This window comes from Lobosporangium transversale, assembly GCF_002105155.1.
Source record: "Lobosporangium transversale strain NRRL 3116 chromosome Unknown BCR41scaffold_26, whole genome shotgun sequence".
Classification (NCBI taxonomy): domain Eukaryota; kingdom Fungi; phylum Mortierellomycota; class Mortierellomycetes; order Mortierellales; family Mortierellaceae; genus Lobosporangium; species Lobosporangium transversale.
Genome location: NW_019029004.1, coordinates 54399 through 67618, shown reverse-complemented (window position 1 = coordinate 67618; position 13220 = coordinate 54399). Strand labels below are relative to the sequence as shown.

The 13220-nt window shown below is 40.8% G+C and overlaps 2 protein-coding genes across 2 annotated transcripts; one reads left to right on the top strand and one right to left on the bottom strand.

Moving 5' to 3' along the window:
- Positions 1–8375: 8375 nt before the first annotated feature.
- Positions 8376–10462, top strand: BCR41DRAFT_308093 (hypothetical protein; the record flags this gene model as incomplete). Its single annotated transcript, XM_022020893.1, has 5 exons — positions 8376–8581; positions 8705–9012; positions 9139–9737; positions 9884–10006; positions 10118–10462. 5 exons carry the CDS (start codon positions 8376–8378, stop codon positions 10460–10462), a joined length of 1581 nt encoding a protein of 526 aa, XP_021879914.1.
- A 39-nt stretch (positions 10463–10501) lies between these two features.
- On the bottom strand, positions 10502–13122 carry BCR41DRAFT_103625 (L-fucokinase-domain-containing protein). The gene is made up of 7 exons (XM_022019324.1): positions 12803–13122; positions 12602–12711; positions 12412–12501; positions 12199–12278; positions 11837–12080; positions 11597–11715; positions 10502–11459 (listed from the first exon to the last, which is right to left on the bottom strand). Exons 1-7 carry the CDS (start codon positions 13057–13059, stop codon positions 10542–10544), a joined length of 1818 nt encoding a protein of 605 aa, XP_021879913.1. The 5' UTR covers positions 13060–13122; the 3' UTR covers positions 10502–10541.
- Between the last annotated feature and the right edge of the window lie 98 nt (positions 13123–13220).

Sequence of the window (13220 nt, the reverse complement as noted above, 5' to 3'; positions counted from 1 at the left end):
ATGTAATAAATCCATACCACCCTCTTTACAATTTCTTGATACATGTTGGACTCGGAAAATAACGTCTTTGGTGATACTGAGAAGATAGTTCGAGCCTTCCTAAGCTCCGGCTTTGGTGAGCTGTCGACTAGGAACCAAGTGTTAGGTAGGTCTAGGAAGGCGGCGAAATCCTTTATATCTCCATTTTGAACAGTAGATGACCCACCAAAAGCGTAGCACATTGAATCCTCTTTTTGCTGGATGATGACAATAGGTGGATCATCCTCAGTACTGGTTGCAAGTAGTCGGATGGCAAAATATATGAGAAAGGATGACTTCCCTATACCAGCCGTCCCTGTAACAACAATACGGTTTCGTGCATCGTCCTCAGCGTTGCAAAACTGTTTGGTGATTAAATCGTAGAGATCCTTGAATTCCTTTCTTACATATAGATCTTGCGCATCGATCACCGGAAGATCCATCCCTGGTAGACTGGATATCACATAATCTGCTAATATTTTGGAACCCTTGATACCACCAGAATTTCGGAGCTCGCGAGCCACGCTAATAATGCTGTAGTAAATACTATCTACTGATAACCTCTCCCCCATGTACGAAAGCAGCTTGACCCTCTCTTTCGAGCTTAGACGCGAGATGGCAGGGCTACCATTCACTATCCCTTTCGTTACAAGCCCCGCTTCTGTAATCGCATCCATAAGAGCATCTCTACTTATACTTGGACGAGCTTTTTTAGAGGGTGACTCTGATAAAAGAGATAGAGTGATCAAAGTCAATATTTTTGATTTATTGCACATCACTCTAAAATGATCAATAACCAGATTCTCGGCCAAAAGCACTCACCAGAATCTCCATCTTGTTTTCTTTTCTGAGCTAAGTATCAAAAGCGAATAATGAGAAAGAATGTTGAGTTATCAAGACACAAACCAAATGGTGATATCATGCACATGGCCGTTTAAGATATAAACCAAGCTTCATCAGCTGGAAATATCAACAATCAGTCCATCAAGAGCCAAAGATATACCTCGCTGCGGTGGCTTGACAAAAACATGGATCGTTTTCCTTGGAAGTTCAGAATTAAATATCTCCCAAAGCTCCATTGACGCGATTGTGAGAGCCTCTTTTGACTCGATTTCTGACTCAAAGATAGCCTCGCCTTTGTCAGGGATGGAGACCTTGTAGAGGGTGAGCTGGTAAGCGTCGATGTCCTTAAATGCATTGGTATTCTTTGCTTTGATGGCTTGCTTGAGTTCGCCGACTGAACGATCAGAAGGAATATTTACAGGAAAACATGAAGCTTCTCCATCAACAATACAAAAAATCTTTAGCTCGGTTGGCTCGAGGATTTTAGGGTCATTGGTGCTTGAAGACTCTTCCTTCGCTTCCCCTTTTCTTTCTTTCTTTTCATACGGTTCAGTTCGAGGTGATGGGCATCGTGATGGTGTTCTGCTGCTTCCCATTGTGTTTTCAAACCTGTTTAAAAACAAGGGCGTAAATAGGCGGAGGACAGAAAATAGGGAAAGGTTGATAAAAATGCTAAGGATGATAATTCAGTAGCAGGATGGTTCAAAATTGTCTAGAGATGAAGTTGAGGGAGGAAAAGAAAAAAGAAAAAAAAAAAAGGAAAGGAAAGAAAGGAAAGAAAGGAAAGGCAATGAATGAAGGCTTGGAATAAATAAAAGAGCAAAATTGATGGGCAAAATTGGGGTAAATAAGAAAAAAGTGAAAAAGAGGATAAAGGAAGAAAAGGAAGAGGAGAGTGCAAAAATGAAGTGAAGCAAGTTAAAGAAAGGAGCGACAATTGAAAAATTTGTTCCTTTATTTCAAGGTTGGGCTATGCTGTGTGTGTGTGTGAGAAAATTTTTTTTCTTGTTCCACAAGACGCCATGCGATTAAAGATTAAATTGGCCCCAAGTGTGACGTAACATCCTACATATTGGAACGAAAGGGTGTCTGCACGTGCCGAAATGTGACTGCCATGAAGGCAAAGTGACTGCTACAGAGAGTGGCTTTGGCCCCAATATGGCTCCCTGGGTGGAAATAAAGAGGTATCTTATTTGTAAATGAAAAGAGAAAATAAAGGGTAGTGCTCTCTTCATTGCAAATGTCGACACCAAAAAATTTTTGCCTGACTCTACTCTGAGTACGGTATACCCACATTTAAAGTCATGTCAACAATATACGATGCGAGAGTATATACATATTATGGCCTGAACTCTTAGCGTACTTTACCACTCTACACCTTCTTCTATCACATTCCTTGCTTTCACACACTTTACCTTCACATATCTTTCACTCTTCATTTGAAAAGAAAAAAAAAAGACATGTTCCATACATTCATCTGTCAGACCTTCGCCACCTGCCAAATGGGTCATCAAAGCATGGCAAGTCCGGTGAGACGGAGGTTTGAAGAGGCTTACAAGGAGGAGAACAGGTGAAGGAATATGACTGGGCTTATAGGCCAATCGGCTCTGCCTGCTTGCATTGCTTGATAGAGATGGAAAAAGGGGAAGAAAGGAAAAATGAGGTAGAAAGGTTTAAGACTGCAGCCGAACTTCGATGTAGTGCTTGCTTGATGTAGGTTGCTCTTGCAGCAAGGATGTGTTTGTCCTATTCTAAGGATAGCCAAGCTCAAGTCCTTGGTCTAACGGGACTCACTCCACCGAGTTGATCTCCCAGCAGCCGTCCCGCATACCTCCACATGAACAACTGTTCGCTCTCTTTCAATCCCACAATCTCCCTCACAAAAAGAGGACAAGGGACCTACGTACTATACTGATGCATTGTCTATAATAGAGGTAGCTAAATAGCCAAGTAATGATCATAAAAGAGTACCTCCTACACTACAAAAGTAATGCTAGAAAGCCTATCTAAAACTATGGGAATGATAATTTACATTACGTAGTTCTTCTGCGAGGAACAATCTAGTGTAACAGTTAAATTCTAGCATTTTCGCTTGCATACCCGCCAATGCTAAATGCTTAACTTTATTTTTGTTATTGCATTAGGTGAGGAGAATATCGGTTTATTTCCGAAGGGACTACATCTATATAATTCACGTTTATCCACTGTTCTCTACTTTTGCCACTATTACATTTATTTTTATTTTATTTTATTTTGGATTTTATTATCTATATTAGTTAAAGATCCCTCTCAATGCTACGCCTCATGGCATGTAGCCTGTGCAGCAGCGACAGACATGGCAAGGACTATGCCCTCAGAATGTAAGGAATGTGGTAAGGCCTTCTTATCTTTTTGTTTTTATGTTTTTGGAATATTTAAACATTAATAATATTTTCCAACTGATAAAGACAGAACGATTTTCCCAATCGCCTCGCTCCCCCTTCCATTCCACGTCTGTATGTGGGTGCAGTCGTCCAGGCCATGTGCGCAGCTCATACCCAAATAATGAAGAATGAGTGGTTCGGTATTTAACAATCGTAGAAAACTTTTTTTTTATTTTATTTTATTTTATTTTTTTTGACATGGTAGTGGTTGGTGCATGCTGAGCTTAAGCTTATATACCTTCTATAACTTGAATAACGCTGCCAGCAACGATGTGCAGAATGTTGGGTCAATTCGAAGGCAAAGGTTCCTATTTTATATTCATTAGATTTTGTCATTCTTTTTTAACCCTCCATCATTATTACTTACCTGCAGGGCGAGCACCGTCAACCAGCTCCTACAGTGTATAAATGCAGTATCTGCAGTTGCCTAGGAGTAGATGTAGACCATGCTCAAGCAATAAAGGGTGAGTTTGATTTGCAACGGTTTGATTTTTTCTTCTCAGCAATAGACTATTAATCCTTAGTTTTTTCCTGTTTACTGCTTGCTTTAATAGCGTTGTTAGTAACTCAGTGCAAAATGGCGCTAGGCCTGTGTGCACACGAAGTATTGTTTTGAAGATGGTGGAGATGAAAATGAAAGACCCGTGCAAAGACAAGGGTGTGCTACTTTTTGTTCGGTTTTTTATTGGCTTATTATACTGTATTATACATTGCGTGTACTTAATCTTACACAATTACCATTTACCACTTACCATTGACCTTCAGAATACACGAGCGTAAAGGTGATCCTTCTGTTGAGGATGCTCCTTCTACCGAAGATAATTCCTTTGCCGAAGACAACTTTCTACCACCCGCTAGAAAAAGGTTTCAGCAAGATTTCGTTTCGGGTTCCAATATTATGCAATATAGGTACCGCTTAGAACCGATGGTCAGTTGCCATTATTGCGGTGCCTTCATGTTTATTGAAGAATGTGTGTGCAACGCAGTAGTAAAAGCCGGCCAGAATTTCCTTTATGCTGTGGGAGAGGTCAAGTGGATATTCCTCCACTTAGCCTTGGTTTAACTTCTTGATGGGCAGAGCCGCAAGGTAAGTTATTCCGTTAACACATATAAGCATATAACTGCGCTCTTTTGTTCACGTCCATGGAAGTGAACCTTGATAAAGACCTTGCGAACAACCTATATGGAGTGTACACGCTTCGTATCATTGAAAGGGTTGGTACTCTGATTGATCCTATGACGCCAACTGAAGGCGCTGCCTCTCTGTTCCTGCAGGCTCACGCTCACATTCATGACCCTGCTCAGCAAGCAAGACTCCGTAATAACCATTTCGGGGATTCCTTGATGAAGGCCTGTTGCAGTAACCACAGCAGCTCCTTGAACTACACTACCCGATAGCCCATACGCTCAAAGACGTCAGAGAATGTGCGCACGAGGATATCATGCGGCTGAAGGTCGTCATCCGTGCTGGGCCTCAGCATGAGGGGAGAGGGCAAAGGCGAATGCAGTACAGGCCCTCTCATCAACTGGAATCGTGCTATTGATGGCTGGCGCCAGTAGTAAGGTTTCTCAGCAAGGCATCATAATTGAAAGCAGAGCCAGTGGTTTGAAAAAAACCAGTGAGGTTCATCCAGCTCACGAGAGTCTCCATAATAACCTCTTGCATCCAAAAGGCGAGGACTGGACATATAAAAAATATAAAAAATGGCCTAGGCCAGGTCAAACCTCTGCAGGGCCTCATGGTGACAGCTATGACGGTAGCGAAAACGGCCAGCTAGAGGTGGATGTAGGTGAGGGCGATGGCCGAGCTAGGAAAAGTCGAGAATACGCCAAGCTGGAGGAGTTTTACACGTACAGGCTGCAGATTCGTCCTTTGAGCTCAACAGACCAGCGATTTTTCATCAGGATGAATACATGCTTGACTTATTAGTACGCTACCGATCAATACAGTAGGCTTGAGGTGGATCAGCTTCAATTCATCAGCGAGAACCAATCTAAGCTGAAGACGGATCCATATATCGGTGTTGTGGGTGCAATTGAACTTAATCTCAGACCTGGGCTATACATACGGGACATTGTCTACAAGGATGCTTTGTAAATAAGCATCCTCTCATTTACTACCGTATCTTCCAAATATTCTGCCTTATTTTGTGTTTTATTTTTTGTTTATTTTACTACTGTACATGTATATAATCTTAACTGATTTGCTTTATTGTATTTTATCGCGCGATTCGTAAAAAAGACCCAATCAATAAAAAAGTTATGCAAAGATACAATTGGTTGTATTTGACTACGATTTTTATTTTCACTTTATTTTGCCCTCATGAAATTTCTAACGAGGCAAGGCAAGAGCCGGCCGTGGCGAAGCCACGGTCTCCGGCTCGTTATAATTATTATGGAAGCAGTTTGATGTACTATTCTCAAATTATTATTTTATACCTCTTTAGTTCTGCCCTCAAGTCTACCTCGCTGTAATTCTGCGTTTAAGTCTACCTCCATGACATATTGCTTGATACTTGATAGTTTTTTTGTCGGTTTAGGATCCACCCGATCAGCCCCAATCTTGAATTTTTGTTTCTTATATTCCCCAGCCTTAGCTTCTGGAACAACAAAAATCAATACAACGTCCTTCTCAGAGCGAATCCACTTTTTTTCTTGAAGCTTTTTAAGAAGTTCTTTGCAAGATTTCTAACACAAATTGCTGGTGATCTCCTATTGGACGACGATGAAGAAGTGGACTGCTATATTGTAGTGAAACTTTGGCCTGTTCAAAATATTGTAACAGCTTCAATGGATCGTTGAGGTTGTCGAGGGCTGTTTCTACGTGACTGTATGCTTCCCTCCTAGCTCCATCAAGATCTTTTTCATTAAAGTGCAGTCGGTTCGCTGGTTTCTCGAGAACATACCTTGGCACACCACCTATCTTCTCATAGAGTTCCATCATAAATTCTTCGCTGACGATGTTAAAGGTCCGAACCATTTTTCTACACTGTCTTAACTCATCCAGCTCCCATGGTGCCATGTAATAAGTCCATACCACCTTCTTTACAATTTCTTTATACATGTTAGACTCGGAAAATAACGTATTTGGTGATACTGAGAAGATAGTTCGAGCCTTCCTAAGCTCCGGCTTTGGTGAGCTGTCGACTAGGAACCAAGTGTTAGGTAGGTCTAGGAAGGCGGTGAAATCCTTTATATCTCCATTTCGAACAGTAGATGACCCACCAAAAGCGTAGCACTTTAAATCCTCTTTTTGCTGGATGATGACAATAGGTGGGTCATCCTCGGTACTGGTTGCAAGTAGTCGGATGGCAAAATAGACCAGAAAGGATGACTTCCCTATATCAGCCGTCCCTGTAACAACAATACGGTTTCGTGCATTGTTCTCAGCGTTGCAAAACTGTTTGGTGATTAAATCGTAGAGATCCTTGAATTCCTTTCTTACATATAGATCTTGCGCATCGATCACCGGAAGATCCGTCCCTGGTAGACTGGATATCACATAATCTGCTAATATTTTGGAACCCTTGATACCACCAGAATTTCGGAGCTCGCGAGCCACGCTAATAATGCTGTAGTAAATACTACCTCTTGATGGCTCCCCCATGTACGAAAGCACCTTGATCCTCTCTTTCGAGTTGAGAGGCGAGATGTTAGGGTCACCATCCACTATCCCTTTCGTTACAAGCCCTGCTTCTGTAATCGCATCCCTAAGAGTACTTCTGCTACATATACTTGGACGAGCTTTTTTAGAGGGTGACTCTGATAAAGGAGATAGAGTGATCAAAGTCAATATTTTTGATTTATTGCACATCACTCTAAAATGATCAATAACCAGGTTCTCAGCCAAAATCACTCACCAGAATCTCCATCTTGTTTTCTTTTCTGAGCTAAGTATCAAAAGCGAATAATGAGAAAGAACGTTGAGTTATCAAGACACAAACCAAATGGTGATATTATGCACATGGCCGTTTAAGATATAAACCAAGCTTCATCAGCTGGAAATATCAACAATCAGTCCATCAAGAGCCAAAGATATACCTCGCTGTGGTGGCTTGACAAAAACATGGATAGTTTCCTTTGGAAGTTCAGAATAAAATATGTCCCCAAGCTCCTTTGACGCGGGTGCGAGAGCCTCTTTCGACACAATTTCCGACTCAACAAAAGTCTTGTCTTCGTCAGGGATGGAAACCTTGTAGAGGGTGAGTTGGTCAGCGTCGATATCCTTAAATGCATTGCCTTTCTTTGCTTTGATGACCTCCTTGAGTATTCCGACCGATTTATCGGAGGAAATCCCTACTGGGAACGACGTTGCTTCTCCCTCAACAACGCAGTTCAGCTTCAGTAGCAGTGGGATGGCGCGCTTTTTTCGTTGTGGGTGTTGGTTTTCTCTTTTTCGTTTATTGAGTATGGAGGCATCCTCAGGCTTATTTGCAGTCATTGTTTTTTGTGCTTGGCTCCCTGTGGAATCATTTGCAGCCATGTTTTTTGTGTTGAGCTTCTTGTGGTGTCCATTGAAAATTAAGATGAGCGGGACTGAGTGTGGTTGAAATGCAGGGAGAATGATGGTTAATTAGGCAAAGGTATATTCTATACTCTTTCATCCGTGGTCACTGTATGAAAACAAAAATGAAAAATATGTAAGCAAAAAAAAAAAGGAAAGGAAAGGAAAGGAAAGGAAAGGCAATAGATGAAGGCTTGGAATAAATAAAAGAGGAAAATCGACGGGAGTAAACTGGGGTGAAATATGAAAAAAGTGAAAAAAAAAAGGGTAAAGGAAGAGGGAGAGAGTGCAAAAATGAAGTGAAGCAAAGGAAAGAAAGGAAAGAAAGGAAAGAAAGGAGCGACAATTGCAATTGATCCTTTATTTTAAGGTTAGGCGATGTGTGAGAAAATATTTTTTTCAAATCAGCCACGTGCCATTTTCTTAGTCATTCTGACGTGAAAACCAAGGTTGGTATCGCGGGACTATAGCATCATTCTTCTTTCTGAACAATGGCTACAGAAACATGGGTTCAATGGGTCTTGAAATGGTCTTCACTATTCTTTCTTGCCACTTCCGGCGCGGTCCTAATACTCTATACGGGATTGATGTTTTATTGTAATGCAAGGATCTTGAGTAATTTTAGGGCCAACAGGACAAGGATTTTTGAACAGCAGGCAAAAGAGAAGGCGGCCAGGGACAAGGATCATGGAGGATCAAATGCCACGGCAAGTGTAGACGTTGGAGCTGAGGCTAAAGAAGGAGAAAAAAAGGACAAACCCTATCTTATTGCAGGATTCTTCCATCCTTATTGGTAGGCAGAGAAATAAAAAACTTGCGAGTCATTTAGTTCTACATCATTCAACCATCGCTTCAAGTCAACTTTGCTACTTATATATTTCCATCTTTTATTTGGGCCCACTCCATTCATTTATAGTAATGCAGGAGGTGGTGGGGAACGCGTTCTATGGACAGCGATTCGAGAGATTCAGGAGAAATATCCACATGTTATATCTATCGTCTATACAGGAGATACAGATGCCACAAAGGATGATATCCTTGAACGAGTCCGAACGCGTTTCAACATTAATCTAGACTCATCCTTAGTTGGCATTGAGTTTCTTCAAAAGCGTTTTTTGGTAGAGAGTACTCAATGGCCTCGATTTACATTAATTGGACAGAGCATTGGATCCGTTGTTTTAGGATGGGAAGCATTAAGGCGTGTGGTGCCTGATATCTGGATCGGTAAAAAAAATTACTTTGATCGCCCATTTTTTGCCTCTCTTATAAATCATCCATGGTTCATTGAAATAGAAAATATGTGCTAAAAAGGACGGACATTGTCATCACTACTATCAACCAAAAAAATAGATACTATGGGATACGCATTTACATACCCAGCAGCAAGGATGTTTGGCAACTGTCAAGTGGTGGCCTATGTACACTACCCAATCATTAGCTCTGACATGATTGGTCGCGTCGCCAGCCGTGAGAGTGCACACAATAATGCTGATCATGTGGCCAAGAGTCTATTTTACACTACACTGAAGCTGATCTACTATCGGATGTTTGCAGTCCTATATGCGGTCGTTGGCTCCTTTGCGGATATTGTCATGGCTAACTCTTCATGGACAAAGGGTCACATTGATTCACTCTGGAAAATTCAATCGACAGTGGTCTATCCACCTTGTGATACTGAAGCATTTAAAGACTTTTCATTGGCAAATCGCGGGAGGATCATTGTGAGTGTTGCGCAATTTCGGCCGGAAAAGGGACATGGCTTGCAATTAGAGGCCATGGCACAACTATTGAAAGACCATCCAGAATACCGCCAAAAGGTGGACCAAGGGGCCAATAAGGCAGACAATCCACAAGCAGTACAACTAGTCATGGTTGGAAGTGCTCGCAACGAGTCGGATCAACGCCGGATTCAGCAATTGAGGGATAAAGCTGCTGAGCTTGGCATTTCTGTAAGAAAATAGGAAGAAAAACATCACTTACTTTTTCTTTCACATATGGTCATATGAGGTATCAGCGCTAACGAGATACTTTCCTTTCTTTTTTTTTTTTTTTTTTTTTAAAAAAAAAAAAAAAAAAAAAAAAAAAAAAAAAAAAGGACAACGTGCAGTTTGTAGTGAATGCTCCTTTTAAGGTCCTTCAAGAGTGGCTAGCACGTTCCAAGATTGGTATCCATGCCATGTTGGATGAGCATTTTGGAATCGGCGTCGTTGAGTACATGGTAAATTAACCGTATATTTTAGTTTATAAACTTTGACATGGCATGAACAATATATTCATGTATTTCAACGTCGTGATACTATACTAATATAAAAAGTAATTGCTAAATCAGGCCGCAGGATTAATTCCGGTAGCTCACAACTCTGCAGGACCCAAAATGGACATTGTACGGCCGTTCCATAACCAGCCTACTGGGTATTTGGCCATTACACCTCAGGAGTTTGCCGATGCAATCCACAAAGTGCTCACCACACCTGATGATAGACTGCTGGATATGCAACTTTGTGCTCGAGATAGTGTTCAGGAACGTTTCTCAGAAAAAGTCTTTAGCGACCAGATCCAGAAATGCTTGCACAAGGTTCTCTCGCGTGAGAAGGTCACCATCTTTGGAACCAAGCTTATTGACCCACCACAAGAAGTGCTTGCACTGGCACAAGAACAAACACAAAAAGAGTAACAGGGTTTATAAGCATTCTATTAGAAACGCCATATAATATTCAAAATATCTAAAATAAATAAATAAAGGATAACTAGTTCTATAGTGGATTAAAATACTCTCGCGCTCTTTTAGCAGCGGTCTTTAGTGATGTCCAGCCTACGATCTCAGGCATGAACCCATCGGCATCAGCTATTATGCCCTCCTTTTCAGCGTCAAGGTAATTGCGAATAATATTCAAGCGCCTTATCGCACATAGTATGCTGTCCTGTTTTGTTCGTGCGATCTCAAACAAAGGTGCGTTCCATAGCGAGAACCCGCTATTATATGTCGCTGCCATTGATAGATCCATAGAAGATATCCTTGGTTGTTCTATTACGGCGCTCAAGGGGACTTTTTGAAAGATCTTAAGTTCCTCAAAAACTGCTGAAGGGATTTCTAGATCGATTCGAGCCTCCTTCTTCATGTCGTCATATATTGAGAATGTGAACGTAACAAACTCTTGCTCTTGTAGTTGTAACACGAACATACAGGTGTTCAAAGGAATAATTGTGCCTGCAGGGAGATCACAATCGACAAGGATAGAGTTGGCGAGAACCTTGGTCTCAGTAATGGAAGTGGGCATCGCAAGAGTGCCTGAACATGCAGAGAAGGACGAGTTTTCAATATACGATGGCTTATCTATCTGTATATGAGGATTTCCATAACTTTCTTTCGTTGCTATAGAGCCTATAAGATTGTCGACTTCAGCAAGTCCTTCAATCTTATTCCGGATATTAAGCTCTGACATGAACGCCTTGTCAACACATACAGCCTCTAGAAATTCCTGCATGGTACCTAAATGATAAAATCTAGACGCATTCAAGACCATGACATCCAAAGCGATCCCTGCTTCCTGAAGAGCCTGCTTGACAATTTGTTGGTCATTAGAAGATTCAAGTGAAGGAACATTATTCTGGAAGCTGAGGATATCAGCCCATGCTTCCAAGTCGCATTCAGGATGGAGCTTTGGATATGTCTATTCAGATCAAGGCGTTGTTATACAGGAGCTTGATTAATACATTTTTGTAAATACAAAAAGGGGACTAAACTAAAGAAGAGCGTAAGGAGATCAAATCTCAAGATCATTGGAAAGGAAATATAAAAAGCACTCACATCAGCCATGATTTCGGCAGTCTTCGGATCAAAATAATAGCAGCTATCAGTGTAAACAATCCTCTCATCGTCATTCGAGGCATCGCCATGAATGAGCATGGGAATTTTCTGCATGGTTTCTATGTAAAAAGAAAGAAAAAAGAGTTCGTTAAATATTCTCTGATAATCATAATCGCAATGCTTATTTTTGAAATAGGCAAACTACACCAATTTTTTTTTCCTCCTTCCTTTGCTACCAACCTAGTGATGGTTTATGTATAAACTGCTGACACTTCAACAACCTCGCTGACTGCGCTTCTGGCCTCAGCTTCCTATCGATATCAACAATACCATTTGGGTCCTGTAATAAATAAACTCCATGCGTGCTTCCGATCCGGGTTGAAGAGGGATGTGCTAGAGCTGTAATCGTTCTTGCTTTGGGTTGGCTAGGAAAGGGAGTGTTGGATGAGAATAACTCGATTCCATCAGCGCTCGTCAAAAACACCTACATTTTTTTTTTTTTTTTTTTTTTTAAAAAAAAAAAAAAAAAAAAAAAAAATCAGGTTTTCGTTTCTTTTTCATTGATAACTCGAGAGTTAAAAATCAGTCATCTCTGCTCTTACTCCTGGAGGCATGTCTTTGAGTAGGTGCATATATAGTACAAATTTTAGATCCAATACGTCGATACCTTGCTGAGAGTCGGCTATTATAGTTGTCATTGAAAAATATTGATATTTGTGGATTTCTTGTCAAATATGATTTCCATGATGACGATGCAGCTGTGTTTGACTAGGTGAAGCACAAAAATAAAAAAATATAATAAAATGAAAGTATACCTTGAGGAAGCGTGGTAAAAATCTTTCCTCGAGCACTAACATGCGGTAAGCGGGTACTATAACCACCAGCATGGATCAAAAGAACACGTGCTAAGAAGTCATAGACAATGAAATAGTTTCAGCTGCTTTGTCCTCGAGTCTTTAAATTTGAGTAATGAGGTCAATTGTCTGCTAGATTGAGTATGCCCACCATTTTCGAGGAATTCCTGCGAATACATCTCTCGAAGCACTTTCATTACCAGAAATGTCGAACCTCCGCCTCCAATCTTGGACTGAGGCGGGTCTTCTACAACATGATATCTAAAGAAAAAAAGAAAAAATCAATATTACTATTTTCATATGACCAGGACAGTGGATCATCAACATCATCACAAAAGAAAAGGCTCCTCACTTGACGCTAGTGGGTATTTGACCTCGTGCTAATTTCTGGTCAATTCGATGCTCGTAGACAAGTCGATGCTGTTTGTCGCTTGCTGTAATGACTACAACATCCCAGAAGATGTCCAAAGGAGGCTCATTTGTCTCATTTGCTGAACATTCTTGCGCTGACAACAATCGTTTATAGGCAGTAAGATTTCGTGCATGTGTGTTTCGAAGCACCTCTGACAAAGATTGATGATCATCTTGACTATTTCCATTGGCACTCATGCTTTTTTTTTTTTTCTTTAATAAGAGTAATGCTCTAAAGAATCATACCCCACAGGAAACAATTTGTTGTTTCAGATCTGATAGAAAGTAACTTAAAATAACATTTTAGAACAATTCTTAGACAAGTTAATTAAAAAATTGAGCTAACCAAAAATGGAACA